Source organism: Sparus aurata, chromosome 23 (genome assembly GCF_900880675.1).
Source record: "Sparus aurata chromosome 23, fSpaAur1.1, whole genome shotgun sequence".
Lineage (NCBI taxonomy): Eukaryota > Metazoa > Chordata > Actinopteri > Spariformes > Sparidae > Sparus > Sparus aurata.
In genome coordinates, this window is record NC_044209.1 from 6,648,164 (window position 1) to 6,667,835 (window position 19,672).

The 19,672-nt window shown below is 45.6% G+C and overlaps 1 protein-coding gene across 4 annotated transcripts; it reads left to right on the forward strand.

The window, feature by feature from the left end:
- The first annotated feature begins 2,799 nt into the window (after nucleotides 1-2,799).
- nfil3-2 (nuclear factor, interleukin 3 regulated, member 2) lies at nucleotides 2,800-14,056 on the forward strand. Of its 4 annotated transcripts, none has more exons than XM_030408124.1 (2): nucleotides 2,800-3,179; nucleotides 9,542-14,056. In XM_030408124.1, exon 2 carries the CDS (start codon nucleotides 10,075-10,077, stop codon nucleotides 11,938-11,940), a length of 1,866 nt encoding a protein of 621 aa, XP_030263984.1. In that variant the 5' UTR covers nucleotides 2,800-3,179; nucleotides 9,542-10,074; the 3' UTR covers nucleotides 11,941-14,056. The 4 variants fall into 4 exon arrangements, with proteins under 4 accessions (XP_030263984.1, XP_030263987.1, XP_030263986.1 ...); XM_030408127.1 differs by lacking the exon at nucleotides 2,800-3,179 and adding an exon at nucleotides 3,520-3,750; XM_030408126.1 differs by lacking the exon at nucleotides 2,800-3,179 and adding an exon at nucleotides 3,810-4,092.
- Nucleotides 14,057-19,672: the final 5,616 nt, after the last annotated feature.

The following is a 19,672-nucleotide window of genomic DNA, read 5'->3' on the forward strand; positions in this document are numbered from 1 at the left end:
TGCTTTTGAGTAGACGTCAAAATATCGAGTATCACAATATCACCTAAAAATACTGCATTGTTATTTTACAAATCATAAGGCCATAAATTAAAAAGGCATGACACAGTACATAAAAATTCACCAGAATACAGGAAAAAAAAGTGCTCAAAATTTCCTGGATGGGGTCCCCAGGCCCCCACTGAATATGCGTCTGCTCCAAATGTAAAAAAAAAAAAAAAGAATCGGTGTCTTTGCTCTTACTCATACACACACACACACACCCCTTTCAGCCCAATGCCAAAGATAGATTTTAAAAAAAAGAGGAAATAATGAACACATCCGCAGCAGACGTCAGCCTTCCAGGCATCCATTCAGGCCTTTTTTTTTCTCCAGTTTCAAATCACAGGGTACTTTACTGCACATTTACTGAGACGCTGAGCAGACCTTCACCATCTCTGAGTCAAGAGCCGGATGGAGGAAGACGGGTATCTGTTGCTATTGTCTTAATCGCAACCTGCACATGCAAATTGTATTCTTCTTTCCTCCCTGGAGCTAAAAGGGAGCTGCCCAACTCTTTATGAAACTATCCTCAAGCCTGTTGTTCTCTCTGGTGCACTCCCCTGCATGCCAGGCTGACAGTTCCCCATTTCAACTATGTGAGCTTATTCAAAAGCCTTCTCTTTATTTACCTGAAGGATGGCGTGAAACCAGACGAGTGACAACAACAGAACAGTTTGCTCCCTCGCTCTTTGTGTGAGTCTCTTCCGTGCTTCGTGCCTGCCAGCATGACACGCATTCCGGCTTGTGATCAAGATGAATCAAAACACAATGTGCTTCAATTACACAATCAGGTTGCATTGGGGCCAGAGGAGCTCACTCAATTAGTTTATTCAACACTGCGTGGCGGAAGTAGATTCAGATTATTGCAACAATACAATGACAGGCATGTGAGTGCCAGGAAAGCTTCCTGATTATCAAACCAAAATGTTCCACTTGCAGTCATGCGCTTACAACAATGACAATAGTGCTTATAGTTTCCTCTGGAGTGCCACTGTCACAGTAGTTGAAAACACAATAAGTCTTTACTCGGTGGTCCATTAGGGCAGTGTGCAGGGGCCGGGGGGGGGAGAGGGGGTGATAAGGCAGAACAAACCCTCCAACAAACACATGTAGATGAGCAGTTACTGTCCGGAATGTGGACCCATAATATGAAAAACATATGATCAGCCTTTAAAAACTGGATGCATAACATTTGTCCGTGTATTAAGAATATCTATATTAATATTAAGAGATTCCTAAACTGCCTTCATTTAAATATATATATATATTTATATTTATCAGCAGTGTGTGTGTGTGTGTGTGTGTGTGTGTGTGTGTGTGTGTGTGTGTGTGTGTGTGTGTGTGTTTGTGCATGCATACTTGGCCAAAAAGGCCAATTCTTATGTTATAAGTAGCATTTCATATGTAAAATTGGTTGAGCTGGAACTTATCCCATCAAGTGTGTATTTTGGCTGGGAAGTTTAATCTTAAACGACACATCATATTCTACAACCTCATATTTCAAAAGCTGAAGCATCGATTTTATTTGGGTCATATAATTGGAGGGGTAAAAGGTAATTACAGCTATCAGACTAATGTAGTGGAGCAAGAAGTACAAGAATTCCCTCAGAAATGCGACAGAAGTCGAAGTATAAAGTGGAAATACTCAAGTGAAGTGAGAGTACCTCAAACATCTCAAGTCCAGTACTTGACAATATGTAATTACTTTGTATCACTGCTCCAGCAAGGACAGTCTGGTAGTCTGGGCCAAGAGATGTTATACCCTCATTATTTTTCTCACACTGTCCAACACTGCAGCACTTCATTGGCCAGTTTTCACAAGCCTGAGTGGACACCACCCACCATGTTTCCACATCAGCTCTGCTGGGGTTTTTTGAGAACCAGGCCCTGTTGGGAGATTTGCTGAGAGCGTGACTGTGTAATTGTGACATCACAACCAGTGGCGTACTCAGGATGTCTGATGGGTAGGGGCGGAAAAAATAAAAAAAGGGCACCAGCTGTACGTGGTGGGGCACCTCGCATAGAAAGTTGTGATGCGTTTAAAGGGAAAAGAAGGCATTTTATCACATTTTGCCCCACGGGAAGGGCACCCTAAAGAGAATTTATCACTTTTTATCTACTACAGGGGCATCCAAGAGGGAACTTTCGCTGCATTTTCTTTAACTTGGGAGCAAAATTTCTGAAAATGGGCTGTATACACTGTCTTAACTTCACCCATTAACATGTTATATAGTGTGTGTTTGATTTGTACAAAAATCAAAAATGCTAAACTAAGCTAAGCTAGCTTTGAATTTGCCATACAGGCATGGGAGCGGTGTCAGTCTTCTCATCTAACTTTTGGCAAAAAAGGCGAAAAAGCCAAACTGTTTCTTTAACTTGTAGCTGGTGTCGCAACAGAGGAAAACAAGATGAAATAGCACGCGGTTACTCGGAAAGTCACGCGGTTCTGTCGGAAAGACTCCGGTTCAGCACAACCTGCACAAACAATGAGACTCTGTGTTTCCCAAAAACACTGGCTGTGCTGGGTGAAACGGCTTATTTTTGTATTTCTCTGCTCGCGGCTCGCCTCTCTATGTGTGTTTCCACTGTGCTGCTGTTTGTAATGTCTGGTAACCTTATTATGGGTATCACAGGCCTTCATCTGACTGAGCCTGGCTCGGAGCCTAGTCCCTCCCCCCCGCAGGCCTCTCTCCTCCCCCTGCATCTCCTCTCCTGCAACGGGATTTGAAGGCGAGGAGAGAGGGAGGGGGCAGAGCCGAGAGAGAAACAAAAAACGTGACTAGGCACCCAAAGCGTCCTGTTATGCAACAACTGACCTACTAACATACATTTAGAGACTCTGAGAGAGAAGCAGAGAGAGAGGGGAGGAAATAGAGGGAGAGATAGAGAGAGAGAGAGAGAGAAAGAGAGAGAGAGAGAGAGAAGCAAACATGACATGAGGAGCGCGCTGAACACAAGAAGCACTGTGTTCACCCTCTCGCATATACCTGCACTAATCGCAGAGCTGGTGTTTTGGAAGTGGCGGACAGTGTGTTTATGAGTGTGTGAGGGCGAGCAGCCGGTGCGCAAAACAAAGCGGATTGTTGGACAGGAGCAGGGCTGTGTGTACACCACTGTGGATTCAGTTGTGGAAGAAAACGGTAAGTTTGGCGTTTTATTTTATTATACCTGCATCATATATCAGTGTTATTAATTGAGATATTAAATTGGATACATTTTACATTGAATATCCTGTGTATTTCTCGGGATGTTTCATCTATTTTTTTCTTTTTCTTTATCTTTTTCTTACTCCATGAATGTTTGTTTTTGGTGCCCCGGCGCATCTTCTCAATGTCAAGGCGAGGCTGCTTCCCCAGTGTGGAGACTGCGTGGGGGTCTGTGCTTGTGTGTGTGTGTGAGGAGAGGAGGGAGGAGGGAGGGGGTGGTATCCAGAGGTTATGGGATTCCTTCAGAAAACAAGGTGCGGTGTGTCTGGTGGAAAACGGGGGCGAATGTGGATGAATTGGAGCGGCGGCATGGTTGTAACGAGGCGGGGGCAAAAACACATCCGCGCTGTGGTGTTATGGTTCGATTTAATCAGTCGCATATTCACGACTTGTTGTGGTGCGTTTAGGGGCTAGTTAAGTCTGTTATAGCAGCGTGGATTAAATGATACACCTGCTTTCAGATCTTTTTTTTTATTTTTTATTTTTTTGAACACGGATTATAAAGGTAAGAAAATATAGTAAACTGATGCCGCAGAGGGAAAATATTATTATCATAAGGCTTTTATTATGAGGCTGCGTAAAGAGAATATTCCATATAAGTAACGTTCAATGTCAGGTTTATATTTACACTCCGCTTGTTCTGGGTTAGTAGGCTATATGCAGACAACTGGAAAAATCCCATGCAGGCTCCGAGGACACACTTCTCTCTGTCACGTGTAGCAGCTCTTTGTAAAGGTTAACGCGGCTGTGCAGCCCTCCGGGTTAACCCTTTAGTCGGCTCGCAGTCTGAAGGAGCACAACACAAGCGAGCAGGAGCGAGCAGACAGGCGTCATCATCAGTCCCCGGGTACGTGTGGGCATTTCGGTGTGACTTCGTTCGCTTTTGTTTCGCAAAACCTCGGCTCGGACCTTACGGGAGCCCAAAATAGAAGGGGGAAAAAGAAAAAAAAAAAAACGGGATGAAGAATGGTGAAGTTCGCGAGCTCTGATGAGTTCAGCCGCGTGCCAGGTGAGGTGTTGGAAACCAGAACATCTGGATCGAATGTGGGTCAGACGTGTCCCGGTGTTGCCGAGGAGCTTAGTTGACAGCTACTATAGAAATGTACATGTTGTTGGAACAGGCAGATGAAAATGTGTGCGTGGATAGTTTTTTTTTGTATTTGTTTTTTTTGTGCGCATATCTTTGTGAGCCAGTGGGGGAATTTCATGGCACGGATGGATCCTTGCAGTCGCCTCGGATGACTGAGGATCCGATTAAATATGCATGAAGACGATTTGTCATACAGAGCAACAAAGGAGGCGCGCGGGGTAACGCATTTATCCCAATGTGCTGCTATGTAAATGATAAGCGGTATTTTCTGATTTGTTTTTTGGGTTTTTTTTGCTGTCTGTTTTTTGGCTTTGCGCTCAACATATTCAAGGGCGCATCTAAAACAATACACCACGTTCTTTAAATTGACCTGAGCTGCTGGAACTCCGTTTGGCTGCGGTCAGCATTGCTTGCCGCGAGATGCTGCCATAACTTGCAGGCACATGGATGGCACGGAAGAGGCATTTTTATGAGATATTTTACTCTTTGTTTTGAAAGGGAAAACTCCCCTTGGCTGCATTTTCAACACCGGCTTTGTGGTTTGTAGACCGCACGTGGGCTCGGTCACCCCCTTCCTTGTACTGCAGCTTTACCATGCATTCAGCGTCGGATTCAGTGACAGTTTATATTCATGTAATTCACTCAGAACAAGAGTGTGAACAAGCAATTATTCTAGCTGAAATAATAATTCCAGATTTTGCTGTGAGGGTGCCCAGGACAGCCTGTCTCTCCTCGGGGAGCATGCCTGTGAGCATTTTACGCATTGTAAGTTGTGCGTGCGCCGCATCTGTACTTTAATGCGATGTGGGGAACATTGAAGAGGTTACTCAGGTTGCATAATAAATGAATTAAATAATTAAAATGGATTAAAGAATGGGGCCGATTATGCAATCGGTGGAAACCCATAGTCTGTGGCTATGCAGCCTTGCGCTTTGCAGCGGAGCGACCGCTGCCAATTGGTTGGCGCAAACACTGGGTCTCTATGCCAGCTATGAATGTAGGTCACATTAGTCCTGTGGGAGGGGGGGGCTGAGGCGCACCACCGCCGCTGACTAGAAAGGCAGAATCAAAACCCCACCAAAAAATAAATCCTCGCCCCGCCATAACAAAGAAACGAGGCAGCCATGCAGAAATAGAAGGTTGGCACACTGATAACAGCCCGCATGACCTAAATGAATATCATCTCACTCATCAAAACTTACAGATTTCGATAATAGACCCCCTACAATCTTGTTTTGTCAAGTATTTTTAGCGTATTGCATCACTGAAATGGGCTGCTCAGACAACCCTGATTATTTGGGTTTAGTTTAAACCCTGTCAGTGTCTACCTTTACTAAATAAAACCCTGGGCGGGGAGTTCACACCCAGGAGCGGGGACCGTCTCCATTCTGGCCTACTTTGCGGCCTCTTGACTTTCTCGGGGTTTCCTGGCACATGTAAGATGATAAAAGACGAGGGCCCTGCTTTGTTGTTGTGCTGTGGTTTTGAGCCAGCACAGAGGCGAATTACAGCATTTAGTAGGCCACGGGAGCACATGTGACTGGTGCAACACATGGACTGAGTCACTCCGCTGGTTTTTTTTTTTTTTTTTTTTCCTTTTCCAGAGAGGGGTTATATGGCAGTGTGTTCGTGGAACAAGGATAGGACTCCGCCTTGCTGGCATGCTGCCTGATTTCTTAACCCCCCTCTCTCCTTCTCTTTCTTGGGAAGAAAAATAGTCAGCTCTCCGACTTGGAATTCAAGCGGACCCCACCCCTGACCCCCGACTCTGCACCACGTGCCATCCATAGCATTCTTCCCAGGGGTGGGTGGGTGGTGGGGGGGCAACAGTTTCATCATTGCCCTCTTTTCTCTGAAGCATGAGCCCCCCCTCCCCTGCTTTTTTTATTTTTTATTTTAGGCCTGCTCCCGTTTCCTGAAACTCTCCACAGAAACACGTGCCGGGGTTTGAACTCAGTCCACTGTTTCCAAAGCTCATTGCCACATTTAGACTTGCGAGGGCCCTGTGGTCGTGTGAGCGGGTGCATTTTGGATTCTTTTACTGTGCTATCATTCCACAAGTGCCACAGAGACCTGGTGATGACACGTGGAGAATATATGATAAATTGGAAACGAGTAATCTAGGTCAGGACGATGTGTGCGGAGCCTGCTTCAGTGGGATCTATTTCTGTGTTTGAGCCGGAAAATTTGATTAACGCGTGCATATAATGGCTGTATTTTGAGTTTTCCCTTTGGCAGCTGTGATTCATTGGCCATGTCCCTGCTGTTGTGGCTTTAAGCATATCCGGAAATGTAAATCAGCAGTAATTTTGGTGACAAAGAGGGTGAATGAAATGGATTTCCAGTCTGAGCTGTGAGGCACAGTCATAGCGCGCTGCAGGTTGGTGTGATTCAGTCTCATTCATACAGTTGGAAACTGAGGGGTGCAGACAAACAGCAAGAGGCAAGAGTGTGAGTTAATTAAACCAAAATATGCGATATTACCCACTCGGTGACGTCAATCACCCTCCTTTTGTTACCGAAACGATGTTTTCTCACCATCTGCTTTTGGCCGTGTCAAGCCACTGGTTCAGAGGAAGGGAGCGAGAGTCCGATATGATTGGCTGCTCTGTCTGTTTTCCCCCCTTTTGTTGCTATGGGTGACACATTCCTTCTATTGATGCAATACCAACATTGTCGCAATTGCCTCTGGTGCCCCCCCCCCGACATAAGCTACAGTATAATCTTAGCTCCAGCCCTTTCTCTTTGTTTTAAAGTCTCCTTCATTGATTCCCTCCATTTCTTTGTCTCCACTCCACTTGCACACACCTCTGTCTATATTTAGACAATGCTCTGATTCTCTGCGCCTCCTTGTTCTTTTTTGTCTTCCCATCTCTTTTTGTCCTTTTTTTCCCCGTGATCTCTCCCTCGCCCCTCGCCGCCTCACCTCTCCACAGCTCGGTTGACCTATATTCTAGACAGCCGTACAGTGGAGGCAGCCAGACTTGTGTTTACAGAGTGCGGTCGGTCCCCAGTTTCTGGGTCAGTGGGACATGCTGAGAAAAAAGTCTCTCACTTCGTTCTTTCTCTCTCTCGTGCCCAACAGCCGCATGTCAAAGGCTCACAAGGATAACCTCAAACCACTCAGTCAGGCAGAGGGAGAAAAATCCAGACACTTCCAAACAAATATGGTGTTAATGTGATGTAGATTGTCCAATTAGTTACGATGCTTTGGATAGAAATTTAGCAGAAAAAGTCTGCCTTTGTCCGGATTTCAGATTGCTAGAATCTGGGCTCAAATCCATATTTATAGCAAGGAAACGCCTTTAGTTACGTAATGGAGTCAGACCCTGACGAAGACCAGAATATAACCAGCGCCAGCACCTTGCCAGATTATGAGATAACAGGTTCAGACAGTGTAATAGTTTAACCTAGGAGTGATGCAGGAGTGAGATGTTGAGTAATGCACATGTAATGCAGCTGGTGAGAATGGATGGGATCTACTGTGACTATGATTATGCATGCACTTAAACAGAGAACACCAAGGCATAAGTGAGGAAATAATGCTGCGCCCTATTTTCATACGTTTGACCTACAACACTTGAGTCCACAGTCACAATCTGACTGTAGGTTAGTTGCAATCTAAAAGAGAGAGATAGTGAGGAAGCAGGAGGGAGGGAAAGAGTCATTTGTTTGCCTTTGTCATGCACTGAAAGCACAAGTCATGTGGAGGCACGGCAACAACACGTGTGACCTAATTATTTTTACAGAGTGAGTCTAACCTGTTATATTAACAAGAAGCAGGTCAATGCCACATTTCCTGTTATTTGGGTCTCTGCTGTTGGGACTAGAGGAAAAGTCAGGAAGATGCCAAAGATAGTGGGATTCATTCCCATTGATGTCTGATGTTCAGTTCAGTTCAAAAAAATCAAAAAAAAGATTTTGAATCCATCGGTGTTATGCCCTAATAAGTACATCGTTCTGGTTTTGTCTGGAGGCCCACCTGTTCGGGTCATTACAGTGGGCTCCCTGCTGTATTTGAGCTCTGAGTCACCTATTTCCATAGTTGTGAGACTTTCCGACCACCCTCGTGTTTTACCCAAATGTTAATAGGCCGTGTTATTCCTGCCCCTGTCCCGCCTCCCGCCTCCTTTCTTTCCAGCGGCCCTTGACCTATATTTATCAATGCCCCACCTCCCAGCTTCCCCCCACACCTCCAAATCTCCTGCCTCAGTCTCAGCCTCTTTATCCTTGACCTGCACTGGCTGCTGCCTTTGTCTGCCTTATCTGCTCACTCTGCATCATTGATTTGGCATTGAGTTCTCCTGGCGAGAGAATGCTGCCACATTCCTCCACGGATGAACACACAGGGGGGGCAGCAGCAGTGTTTTACCAGTGTTTGTGGAAAAGGGGCTGGATGTACCTCACAGAGGGGTTTTTCTTTTCAAGAAATGTTCTAAAACTGATCCTGGGTGGGAACCCCGTCAGCTCTTCATCTGACTCAACACTTGCTTGGTCTGGCCCAGATACTCATCAGGCAAACAAAAGGAGCTAATCCATAAACAGTCCAGTTTTGTGCTCTCAGCATGTGTCAGACTGATGCAATTTCTGTGGTGCAATACTATTTAATGTGTGCACTTGCCCCATTTGTCCTTTCATAATTACCAGTTTGTCATTTTTGCCTTCAACTGCCTCCAAAATATGTGCCCAAATATTTACATTATGTAAAATATATATATATATATATATATATATATATATATATATATATATATATATATATATATATATATATATATATATATATAGATGAACAAGACAAGATGAAACAAGATCGTCAGCCTTGCAATGAACTCAGTGCCCTCATTACATCACAAAAGTCAACATCAGCATGGCAGGCTAAGGGTCAGGGGTCATAGGCTGCAGACAGAGCAGATCAATAGCAGGGCCAAGAGGTCAGACAGTGGGGTCTAGCGACCTTTTATTGGTTGTCATGGGTGACACCGCCAGTTAAAGCCAGACATCCTAAAACAGCACAGGAAAGCCGTTAGGATGTAGAAACTTGTCTTTGATTACAATGCATGCTTAAAACAGTAACACCATTAGAAGAAATTAAATGAAAAAAAAAAATGCCTTAAAAGAATCCTGATGTGAGAAAATGCACAATGGAGCACTTGCAGTCCACACTGATTAACATACCTTTTTTTGTCTGTTTTTATCTCTGCAGCCTTTCATCTTGCAGTCAACCGCAGAGAGAAGCGAGACAGACAGAGGGAGCGGGAACGAGGCTCCCCGAGAGACTGACAGGCTGAGGTAGACGGGCCGACCTACATCCTGCTGTTTGCATGGAGAACTAGGACACCTCGCTGCCTGCTTAGCTCAGTGTGCTGTTTTTTATGCTAAACCTTCAAAAGCCAACAGCAGAAAACCAAGAGGAGAAAAAGACATTTGCCCCATCCGATCAACTTTAAAGGACATTTGTGCTTTTTCAAGACTGATCTGATCCATTGAGGGTCTATGATACTACCAACAACCCTTCAAGTGGATAAATGAGCGTTGCTGAGCTCCAGCTGTTCTTTATCTTTTTGGCTAACTTGGGCACTTGAGTCCCTGTCTGTCATAACCACGATAATTCTGCAATAAACAGACCAAGAACTTTCAAAGGTTGTTTTCATCACCACCCCTCCTTCCCTTGACCTCTGACCTGGTTCTTCCCCAGTCGCCCAAGAAACATTTCAAACTGGCTGCCACAAGACAAGAATGGAAAATCTGACTTCAGCTCTGAAAACTTTAAACAAAAACTCAGGGAATAACCTAAACTGCCTTGAGAACTCCTTTGATGGTTACGAAGAGTCTGCTTCTGTTCAAGGGAGTCCAACTCGAATAGGCCGCCTCATCAAGCCCAAACCCAATATGACTTGCAGACGAAAGCGTGAGTTTATCTCTGATGAGAAAAAGGACGCCTCCTATTGGGAGAAACGCCGCAAAAACAACGAGGCTGCCAAGCGCTCCAGGGAGAAGCGACGTCTCAATGATATGGTTTTGGAGAACCGAGTCATTGCACTGAATGATGAAAATGTGAGGCTCAAGACAGAGCTGCTCCAGCTGAAGCTGCGTTTTGGCCTGATAAGCACTGCCTCCTACATTGAAAAGAGCCAGCAGATTGGTGGCAGCAACAATGGAAGTGGAGGCTCCTCCTCTACCCCTTCAAATCAGTACTACTCCAGTGGTTACTCTAGTGGTTCTCAGGTGATGATGAACTCTGATTCCTCTGAAACGGAGCAGTCGGGACGCAGTGAGGGCCACAGGCAGATGGTGAAATACTCGCCACGAGGCTCCCTCTCTGACATGTCTGACGGCTCCTCTAGGGACAGTCCTGAGCCAATGCCTTTTGAGATCAAACAAGAAGGTGACAGGCTAGAGATGGACATTGCCAGTGGCACCACCACCCAGATCATGTTCAATATCCACCGTGGTCTGGCCTCTGTGCCCACTCATCACCAGATCCAGCAGCATACTCAGGAGCTGGAGGCTGCATATCACAGCCAACAGCAGCAGCAGCACCAACTTCACCAACAACAACCAGCCCATCAGGAGGCTGTTACGGCTATCAACACTGTCAGTCAGCCTGCAGCTCATCCACCTGCTGCCCAGAGGAGCGTCATTCTTTATGGCTCCAGCAGTGCCTCCTATCCTGTGGACACACTGACAAGGCCCAAGGACATTGATCTGCAGGCAGCCCAAAGGCAAAGCAGCGGCAGCAGCCACCTGTCCCAGGCCATTACAGAAAGCTCCACGGAAACACTGGCTGAGGTGACGAAACAGCTGGAGAGGAAGACATTAGACTCTCCGCCATATGAGCTCCCAGACAGCCGTAATGAGGCTGGAGAGAGACAGGTGTACCGGCTTTGCCAACTTCCCCAGCAACACCTGCAACAGGAGCGGCAGCAACTCCAGCAAGAGAGCGATTCGTCTGCAGAGCTCCTCCACAAACAAGTGGAGGGGGTCAACCACGCCCACCTATACCATCATCTCCAGCAGCCACGTCATGCTTACCTCAGTGCCCAAGACGAGGAGCCCCCTGTGCTTACCTACGAGGGTGGGCCCAGGAGTGAGCCTTGCTACCAAGGCCAGTTAAGCTCCTCTGGCAAGGACACTTCATCCAGTGACGGTGATCCCCGCAGCTCTGACAAAGAGGCATCCACGGATGACGATGAGTCCCCCTCCTCATCTTGCTCAGATATGGGCAGCTACCATAACCAACATCTTACCGGCGTCCACCAGCCTGCCTCACCTCTGCCCTACTCCCAGCTGTGCTCTCAGGCCCAGGGCCGGGATCCCCACGGGGAGGTGAGGGGCACAGCATTGCCTCACAAACTCAGACTCAAACACCGTGCCATGAGCACCGGGAGCAGCGGCAACTGTTCCGGCCAGGAGTCCCCGACAACCCCTCTCTCCGCAACGCCGCCTCCCCTGCCCCAGCACCCCTACCTTTCCCTCATGCCACAGCAGAACATTCAGCGGGAGAACCCTGGCGTAGCCTTTACACAGGCTGCCTTGGGGGAGGGGGCCAGGAAGGAGAGCGGGAAAAAGGAGACAGGACGACGAAATAAGAGGCGAGATTAGGTTACATTTGCTTTTGGAACTTGTCACAACTTAAAGGAAAGACATTTCTCCTCTAAGAACTACCCTGCCGTCATGCCTTTGCCCTATAATCAAATCTCCTTCTTAAGCCCTTGGGACAGAAAGCTGGGCTTTTGTACTCCCCTACCCCTATATCACCAAAAAGGCTGGACATCTTGTAGGGCTGTATCATATTTGTATATATTGTACAGATTTGTCATTTCTTACATCCTTTACATACTTACAGAAGCACTTTTGTTTATGTGATGAGAGGAGGAATGGAACTGCCTGTTTTTCTACTTTTGTCATCCAACGTTTTACAGCACAGTACATCAGCATACATCACCATTTTGATCAAGAATGTAGGAAAAATGAAAAGTTTTGAGCTTTATCAGTACTATAAATTTGGTACATATCTGACTGTAGACAAACATACATATGTATGGCTATCTGCCTTAATTAAAGTCAAATGCAAACGTACTTTGGGGACATTCCCTCGACCAAAGAAGCACCAACACTACAAATATGAAGTTCCATACCTCTTCCCAGACCCTACCTCTACCAACCCATACTCTCCCCAACCATCTCCATTATTTCACAAAAGATCGCCATCACCTTTATTTTTTAAGCACTTGGTTTGTATATTACTGTGATATATGAATATATGTATCTATTATAAATATATATATTTTACAAAGAAATTTGAATACAAATCCGACAAAAATGCGACAAACATGCAATGGTAAACGAGGGTTTTGAAAGTGACCATCCTATTATGAATCACAATTATTGTACAGCCACGTTGTCCTCTGTTGCTACAGGACCCATTTGAATTAAAACGCCTCTCTCTTGATTGTTAAGCTTTAGCATTAAACATTTGTTAATGCCCTGTTTACACAGAAATGGCCGTCCGCATTGGAGCGCCAACAGCACTGAATGGAGAACACGTTGTTTCCTGAGGCCAGAGCCTCATTAAAATGTTTGGATTTTTTAACCTTTAACCAGCCTTTAAATATTCGGTGGAATTCACCAGCTGCAGGCTTTAAGCCTTTAGTTTATTTGAGCTTTATCAACCATATCTTGTTGTTGTTACCATTCACTGGCCCAATGTATTTATTTCCCTCTTCTCCACATGCCCATCACTGTAAAAAAAAAAAAGCCCACAGGAACATAGACGGAGAATGTGTACAGACCTTTTTAGATACATACCGCAGCCTTGAGTTTGAACTGTAATGCAGGCATGGGATGCTCGGGGGCAAATGCAAGAGGTCGCATTCATGTCAGCACACTACACTGCACTGAGTTCTGAACAGGTTCCTCTTGTGTAAACCAAAACAGCGTTTACATGAAATGAGGTTTTGTAGTGTGACCAAACATGGCCCTTGAGATTTATATCAGCGCCCAGATAATTGAGTCATTTCTAAATAAAAGCAAACAAAATTCTCTAACCCTCCAATGGGCAACAGATATCAAATTCCCAAACAACTAACTGAGGTTAAATTAATCAAGAAAATGACCTCCATTGTTTCCCATGTGCCTCCATTTATCATTTCAGGGGTTATTCATCCCTTTCTCATTGTGGTTCTGCTTTTGGGCAGTGATGAATTGCCTGCACTGGATCTTAGTTTAACAAGTCTATGTACCATGTTTGGCTTTTTGGTGCTTGTGTATAAATGTAAAGCTCCCCCCTCTCATCCCCCCACCCTTGAACAACACTGTAATGTTTATTTCATTGGTTTTATATCCTCTTTTTTTCATCAAGGTGTTGTTCTGTTTTGCTCTATTCTGTGTTTCTCTCTCCTGTTGACTGTGATGACATGTATTTGCCTCATTCCTCCTCCCCCGCCCCCCCCTTTTCTCAGTGTGTATTAATCAGTAATGTTTGTGGTTTTGCTGATGGTTTTATGAAAAAGACAATGGAAGAAAAAAAAAGAAACAGGCACAGATAGCATGGTGTGTAGAGATGGGTGGTGGTTGGTCTGGTTGGTCATTACCATCTCTTCCTTTTGACATGAATATGTATGTAAAGACACTAATGTTCATTGTGGAAGATGGGAGCATTTCAAGATCGAAAAATTAAAAAAAAAAAGGATGTTGACCATATCAACATATCATGAAATCTGTTTTTTCTCCGTTCTTTCACCGGTGTTTGCGTGGGTTTAGCACAATGACACCTGTTTCGATGTTGCACACACACCTATTACTGAATTACAAACTGACTTCCACAGGCCCACAAAGCACGACTCACATTGAACCCGGCAGCGTCTTCGATCTGTCTCAGACTCTTCGGTTTTGGCCGGCCGTGACTGTCAACACAGCAATCAGTCCGTGGGCAGCACATGCACACTGGCAGCCTGGCAAGTCCTCTTATCTACTGTGGTGGTGTTCTATAAACCTTATGCCAGAACCAACAGTTATATAATAACTCATGGTAATATATTACTCACCGGTCGACATAACAGAATGAATCACCATCACTGGCCAAACGGAATAAATAAGGGCAATGGAGAATATAGCCATACTTGGTTTTAATCTTCTGTATTCCTTGAAAACAATTAGAAAGTTGTCATATTATATAAAAATGTGCCCTTTTTCTGTAATGTTTGAACTTTTCTCATAAACTGAAGATTAGGACAAAAGTGAAGCCCGACACACCCTGTATCTATTATTCAGAGATAGCCTTGTATAGAACCATTCCCCATAGGCGACACATTCCTTTTCGGCATCAGAGGTTAATCTGAAATGAGAGGAGCTTCGCAGTGACACACTTCGCCCGATGGGGCCTGCGGACTCCCTGGCAAGCTTGTCTGATGTAACAGTGGCCTACTTCTACGAATAGACATGAGCTTAACGCATGAACATACCACCAAATGTTGCACTCACGTCAAGCAGAACCCCTCACACGTCTGATTATAGCCTCTGGACTTGAAAGCCATGGTTGCACCTCTTTGATGCCACATCACTTTTGACGCACTCCACATGACCTTCTCTGGACATTAAAGGGACAGTGTGAATGACTAGCTCAACATGAATAAAGTCCCTCAGCGGTGAGACATGCCTGCAAGGCCAAAAGGTCACTTTGGTTTTGACAACTTGGACAGAAATCCAGAATATGTAAAGCAGGGGAGCAACACAGTCTGGACCTTGTTGCTCACTAAACGGCCCACATCTGAACTGAGAGAGTCAGCGTGTGTGTGATGTGCAGGACAAAGCCGGGGCAGAGACAGTCTGAGCCTCTGGCTGCTGCTGCCAGCTCAACTGTCCCGACAACCTCCTGGCCCAGTCCCACTGCATTCTTTGTATTGACACAGAAAAGGCTGCTGTTATCAAAGTCCACACTTCCAGGGAACATCGTACCACATGCTAGGAGCTCACAGCATGCGTATGAATAGTTAATAATCAACTACCACCTGACCTTCTTAGTGAGAATGTAGAAATCAATTACAGCACGTGTGCATTTCAGTCCATAATTATGTGAGATAGTAGTGGTGTTATTACACAACGGCTCCCTGGGTAAGGGTTCATTATCCCATAAGCACATGCAGTCCATATTAAATAATCTATGATTCTCTTTGCCTCTCGCCCTCTCATAAACCAAAACGGGGTCATGTTCATAACAACATAAAGGGCAAAGGGAGGAGCGGTGAAGGGGGACGGAGGAAGGAGGGTGGGGAGAATACGTGAGGGGAGGGAAGTTAACCCAGTGCACTAACTTGATCTAAGCTTGCAAACAAAGCACCTCTTTGAGGCTGACGCATCAGTGCCCTTCACAATGTACCCAGTCTCTCCCTCTCTAACACACGCACACATACCAGTGGACATTTCCTCACACACGCACACACACACACACACGTGCAAAAAGAAAAAAGAGAGCGCACACACTTCCTTTTCTCAAACGATTATGGCTTTTGGGGAGTCAGTAAATGCCGAATTCCTTACAATGGCCACCCTACGCAGCACCCATTGGATCGTACCAAGGTGACACTCCCTGCAGCATTTTGCTGCGTCTCCGAATTTTCCTGATGTGACTTGAATGGCTGCTGCTGCTGCTGCTGCTGCACCGGAGCTTGCATAAACAGGTCAGGAGGAAAAGTAGGTCAGTGTGCGCGGAGGGGAAGGAGGGAGGAGAGAGGAAAAGGACAAGTACAGAGAGAGAGAGAGGGAGAGGGAGCACGCCGGTGGATGGATCGATGAAGGTTATGGCTTCATCCGTGTCACTCTTGTTTGTCTCTGGCGGCAGAGATGCTCTTGGCAAACAGAGCAGAAACAGCAGCTCTTGTGTTACCTGGTTCCTCCATCGCAGCATGGGGAAAGTTTAGGTTAGTGGAGCAGGGGGAGGGAGGGTGCTGGGACTGCAGAGATGGCACACTAGAAGCTTCTGACACATTTGTGGGGCAGGCTCCAGGATGCCTGCAGAGTCAGGTCAGATTCAGGTAACATGACCGAAGAATTCGCCTGGATGTATACTGGGAAGTACGGCCGGGCTTTGCATGTCAAATCTGTTATGACACGCTGTAACAGGTGTACGGTGACATGCGCTGCCTGCTTGAATTTTAAAACAGTTTCCATCCCTGACACCTTTCTTACCTTCGCCCGTGGACATTATCAGTAGCTTCTATGCAAACACACCTGTGCAGGCAAACGTGCATGCCATGTGCACACGCAAACATACTGAGTACACAGGTTGTACATGAGAAGAAGTGATGATGAACACAGTTCCGTCACACTGCCGCTGACATGACCTACTTATCCACCATTCACAACCCCAAAGGCACGATTACCAGCAGCCCACTGTCTGATGCTGGAAGTTCTCCTTTCATGGCGCCCTAAACCCACAGTATTGTCAATTAAACGTTATCATTACACACGCCAAACAAAACATAGTGGTTTTCTTTACAAGTGAGGGCTCATTCTTGGAGAGGTATTCCTGTATTTAGAGCCAGTCAAAAACAAAAGCAAATCAAAGAGTGCATAAATCTTTTCGGCTTACGCAACTAGCGCGTAGCTCGAGGCTCGGTTCACATCTCAACCCTTATTTTCGAAGAAGTTGCAGGCAGAGCGGGCGCTGTCTGATCAGAGGCGGCTACAGTAAAGAGGGTAAAACGCGAAGGAAGAGCGAGGAAGCAGTTAGAGGTTGAAAGAAGTGAGGGATGAGAGAAAGACACGTTGTGGAGTGTGGAGAAGGGAGGAAAAATGGAAAATCCATTCAGGGTTTTTTAAGTGAGCAGTTTGAGTTGGAGGTGAAGTGACAGCCTCTTTAGTTAGAGCAAAGAGCAAGCGGGAGCTCCGAGGTGAGTAACACATTAGATGCTAAGTGCAGTTGCTCGCCGACATTCAAACTGGTCTGAAGCGGCTGGTGGACTGAATGGAGCTGGGGCAGGGAGTGGCCTTGCCCCGATTTAGCTTTGAGCCCACCCTTCTGTCCTCTCTTCACTGTCTTCATCATGCTCTCTGGGTCACACACACACGCACACACCCACACAGACTCACAAAAGACCTTGCAAAGACCTGCAGCCTTAACTGCGACCCTCCCTCCAGAGTGTGAGTTGAGTTAAAAAGTGATGTAAGTGGTACTGGAATGTCACAGACAAACAGGTTAGCGGCTTATTTCCCATGCATAAACTATCACGAGCCAAAAGCTAAACTGATTTCCAACGGTGTTGTGCGTGCATGCGTGTGTGTAACATTATGTGATAGGAAATGGGAGCAGCCTGAGAGAGACGAGAGAATACAACCTGACTCATCCAACAAGTAAGTTAATCCTCAACCTCTGATTCAGTTGTCACTATATTTATATGACCCATATTTGAACAGCACTCACAGTCCTGAGATCTGGTGTCGGAAAAAAACAAATGTCAGGATAAGCTCTCACCACCCACACCTGCAGTGCAGCGGGATCCCCACGACCAGTCCTCCCCCTTAGCAAAGCAAAATGCAAATGCAGCAGTGGACCTGCTGCTGACTGGCACATAGCAGCCGACCTGGGCAAGGGCTGTTTAACTGCAGTGCCAGGCTCTGCCAGCTCCTATTAGACTGTAGGAGAAAACAATCCCAGAGGGAGGGATGGAGAAAGAAAAGACAGGTGTACAAGCATGAATCTGCAATAAACAGATCATAAAGGGGGCGTCAGTGAGGAGTCAAGTGAAGAATGATGATGGAGGCCCAGAGGGCACGGAGAAGGGGTGGGAAAGCACTGCAGGGAGGAAAAACAAAGAGCCGACTGTGTAATGCGCCTCATGGGCTTCCTTCCTGTTGGAAGACGAGGCCATCGGCTAACTGCAGCCACAGGAAGAAAAAAACACACCAAAAAACAGGAAAATCTGCGACACGTACCACCTCACTGCGGTCCCACCCAAACACACACACACACACACACACACACACACAGCATTCCCACCTGCACCCCTCTGCAAAACAGTGGGTTAACTCACAGAAGTGATGTAAGAGGTGGGGGAGTGACACAAATACCGCAAATTCTGTTGTTTATGCATTCATCGCAGCTCCGCCCGAGCCCCACACAGCCACCCACACACTCACTGCAACACCAGGTGCCACCTATCTATGTTTCTTATTGGACTTTAGCATTTGTAACCCACACACGACGGCTCACAAACAGTGATCTACAAAAATGTCGCTATTCACAAACAGGTTTACTTGTTGTTGTGTAAAGTTATATACCCAAAATAGAGTGAACTGCAAATATGCAAGACTTAATCTGCAAATGTGGATTTTAATTTTTCATACAAAAACGATACAGGCTTTACAAGGGTAAATAGTTATTGACACAAATATATGTAAAGTCACATTTCACTGAACAGTGAGTCACTTTCCAAGGGGAATGATACAGACATACAATCTATCAGATGTCCTGAGCAGGGGTCTGTTGTGTAATACTTGTGCTTCACAAAACATCAAACATTTACAATACAAATACATGTCTGTTTTTATCCTCCTGACCTTTCAGAAATCACAGCTGGTTCAAAGAGTGAAAAACACTGTTCACCAACACTGGACAACTCCAATAACACTGAGCACTGATGCTGCCCAGCATATCAAATAATACTGAAGAACAATAAAAAAGTAAATTGTCCATTAAATCTTTCACTTTGTATTTCCTACAAAGTGACTTGCACGTTTCCTCTCTAATTTCAGCTAAATCTGAGAGGCTGAACGTTTATTATTTTTACGGTTTGTTGGTTTTTCATAAAGAGGGAAGATTGAGGAACTGAATAGGAGTGTGTTTTCATGGTGTGACGGTAAGTCGTAATGCATTTATTGCAAAAATCCACCAAAACAAAACAGTAACACTGTGACATTTGACACGAGCGGAGGAGAGCGGACATATAAAAGAGCCAGTGTCGTAAAATGAAACTGTGCTAATCTTATCCCAGTATTTACTCAATGGCTGTCAAAAGGTTTACGGGACACATCATAATGAAACTGTTACTGGTAATGTGTAATGAGCAATTACAATACCGCGGAAGTGCACGGAGCCACGTGCAAACAGATAAAATATTTCCGTATAATCAAGAGTGGCAGAGCCTTTCCTTTAACGTGTGACACTTTTGAAAAACAACACTTTGGCCACGATTGAATCGGCCGTGTGGGTTTTTTTGTTTTTTTTTTTTAGTTTTGCGTCTGTCATGAAAACACAGCTTTTTTTTCACAGATGGCATATCTCAATCCATCAGCGTTGCGCTGTATTACACAATACTGGGCAACCTGCAGCCTTTAG

Coding starts and splice junctions, on each gene's coding strand:
- nfil3-2 (XM_030408124.1), top strand. CDS start 10,075: ATGGAAAATCTGACTTCAGCTCTGAAAACTTTAAACAAAAACTCAGGG.